Consider the following 3139-nt stretch of genomic DNA (forward strand, 5'->3'; position numbering starts at 1 on the left):
ATATATATATATATATACACGTATAGCATGTTAGAGACCTGAAGTAGTGTACATGCAAGCTTTATCAGAAAACAACATATGTGTTCTTGCAATTAGAACAACATTTTCTACATTTTAAAACTGTATAATAAACTAACAACCAAAATACTTCAATCAACAGATGGTTTTAAGGATCCTGCGTTATATGTGCCGTGGCTTAAAACAGAAAATAGTTTCAGCACATGGACCTCTCCTGTAGCCTTCAATGGATATGAAAAGTCTGCCACTTTGGTCAGTAACAGCCAGTCCCTTTTGAAACCCCTGGACAGTATAGTCAGGAAAGCTTGGAACATGTTTGCATCAAGGTGAGATATATAACATAAACACTATAGAATTCTATATTGTTTTTTACTGATATTTTTTCCTGTAGGGCCTATATTCATCAGTATACGAAGTTTGGAATCTCTGAGGAGGATTTTCTGGACAGTTTTACGGCAGTAGAACAGATCATCTCCAGCTACACACATCTCTGATTCACCTGATCATACACAGCTCATCATAAAGATTGTGACAATAAATACTTATTCCATATGATGTGCCTTTACCAGAATCTGGAGAAATTACATTTTTTAATATTGGACAGTTAAATTTATCATTGTTATAGAACTATTTATTTCTGTCTTTCAAAGCTGTAAATATATAATGGACATTTTCTGTATGATTTGAAAATGTTAATAAAATAAAAGTACATTTATCTAATCTCGCTATATAAAGTCATCCCTCCTCCACCTTTTCTTACATTTCTTAGTATCTCAGTCATGTGACTTTTCCCGCTCATCCACCATAGGCAGCAGGGCAAAATAATGAATGTGAATATGAAAACATATCATCAGAGATACCAAGAATTTTTTTCATTGTACAGATCTGAAGTAAGAACAGAACCTACCAAAACCATCTTTGGACTGTGAATTTAATGTATATAATTGTCTGCAAATGTCATATTTGATAAAGTCTGTGCTAACTTGAGATCTGTAAAAATGATCGGATTTAAGTAAAAAATAAATCCGTAAACATTTATCTTGCATTATATCTCTCTTTTTTGTGTTTTTGTATTTACCTCGTTTTTGTATTCACTTGTGAATGGAGATACATTTTTTTTTTACTTTTTATAATGTTGGGTCTTAATATAGTACTATATATATATATATATATATTATATATATATTTGATTACCTTACAAATGATTGCTGTTTTTTTTCCATTGTTAGTATTAAGAGGTTTGTTGGGTTTTAAAATGACTGATTACTGTACCTATTACAATTGCATTTTTATATATTTGTGAATTTGTCTGTCATTTTCTCTTTTCTCTGATATGTATGATTACATATTATCACTGAGTTGGTTGGATATTGAAAAGTGGATATCTATGTCAAAGACATTCTGTTCTTAAGGCAATAGTCTTTATTGATTCATCTCAATATGTCACATGTCAGTTTTTGGCGATGATAGTCTCGGCATTCATGATGTAACCGTGTCAATCTACTCATAATAAACTTCACACTCGACTCATTTAACAAGCTCTAAACACCCTTTGCATAAAGTTGATGAATAATTCGCTATTATAATTCCCCTTTTCATTATCTGTTTAACAATATTTACGAAATATTGTTAAATATATTTACGGTAAAATATTCACTTGCCGACTATAACCCCGCTCTATTGCTACTGATAAGGCACAAATATATGCTAGTCTGTCTTATTAACGTGTTTTTCTGTAGATCAGACGATTATAAACATTTATGTAAAATATAAATTACTAAAAGACTATAAATCTTAAACGTCGCTGCATGTCACAGACAAGGACTGTGTTGTTAAATATATTTACGGTAACATATTCACTTGCCGACTATAACCCCGCTCTATTGCTACTGATAAGGTACAAATATATGCTAGTCTGTCTTATTAACGTGTTTTTCTGTAGATCAGACGATTATAAACATTTATGTAAAATATAAATTACTAAAAGACTATAAATCTTAAACGTCGCTGCATGTCACAGTCAAGGACTGTGGAAACTGCCACAACTATAGCAAAAATTCTGTAAAGATGGAAGGACACAAATACAGGAAAATCCTGAAGGAATCTGCATGCGCTGCTGGAAAATACAGGACGATTCATCTTAAAACAACGACCCACAACAAAAGCTGCTTTTGAAAGCGCCAGAAAACCCCTCAATAATGCAATTGAGTTTGCACTGAAGTGTTGTAAATATATGCTAGTCTGTCTTATTAACGTGTTTTTCTGTAGATCAGACGATTATAAACATTTATGTAAAATATAAATTACTAAAAGACTATAAATCTTAAACGTCGCTGCATGTCACAGACAAGGACTGTGGAAACTGCCACAACTATAGCAAAAATTCTGTAAAGATGGAAGGACAAATACAGGAAAATCCTGAAGGAATCTGCATGCGCTGCTGGAAAATGCAGGACGATTCATCTTAAAACAACGACCCACAACAAAAGCTGCTTTTGAAAGTGCCAGAAAACCCCTCAATAATGCAATTGAGTTTGCACTGAAGTGTTGTTCAATAATGGCCCCCATCCAAACGTCATTCTTTGCTGCCTAATGCTGCGTTCAAGTCCTCCCGTTCAAGTCCTCCCGTTCAAGTCCTCCCGTTCAAGTCCTCCCGTTCAAGTCCTCCCGTTCAAGTCCTCCCGTTCAAGTCCTACCGTTCAAGTCCTCCCGTTCAAGTCTTCCCGTTCAAGTCCTACCGTTCAAGTCCTACCGTTCAAGTCCTCCCGTTCAAGTCCTCCTGGGACACTTAGGAGTTGACAAGTCGTAATTACGACGTCAGGTGCATTCAAGTCAATTTAGTCGGCACAAGATGGCGGTGTACCTTCTTTTAATAAATTATAAGAAAATACAACAGGGTCTGTTAACTCTGCTTATAGAAAATGAAGTGCAAAGAATTATCATCAGGTGTGTTTTGCGTTTTTAATATTTTTAAAAAGTAATTTATGAAGCCACTTTAATCTGTATCACATAAAAACTTCATCAAAACTATCAATTTAAACAAACATTTACCATCAACTACAGACGTTGCATCCATCGATTCCGCCATGTTTCTCATTGACACGCCCCCAACTCGGAAACT

At 34.4% G+C, this 3139-nt stretch overlaps 1 protein-coding gene across 1 annotated transcript in view; it reads left to right on the top strand.

Moving 5' to 3' along the window:
• tubd1 (tubulin, delta 1) overlaps positions 1 to 706 on the top strand; it is a 4572-nt gene extending 3866 nt beyond the window's left edge. The window contains exons 7-8 of the mRNA XM_016449053.1: positions 161 to 344; positions 410 to 706. Of these exons, the coding sequence (XP_016304539.1) occupies positions 161 to 344; positions 410 to 512 (287 nt within the window). The 3' untranslated portion in view covers positions 513 to 706. The remainder of the gene's footprint in view (positions 1 to 160; positions 345 to 409) is intronic.
• Positions 707 to 3139: the final 2433 nt, after the last annotated feature.

The sequence above is a fragment of the Sinocyclocheilus anshuiensis genome, unplaced genomic scaffold, assembly GCF_001515605.1.
Source record: "Sinocyclocheilus anshuiensis isolate Anshui unplaced genomic scaffold, SAMN03320099.WGS_v1.1 scaffold1241, whole genome shotgun sequence".
NCBI lineage: Eukaryota > Metazoa > Chordata > Actinopteri > Cypriniformes > Cyprinidae > Sinocyclocheilus > Sinocyclocheilus anshuiensis.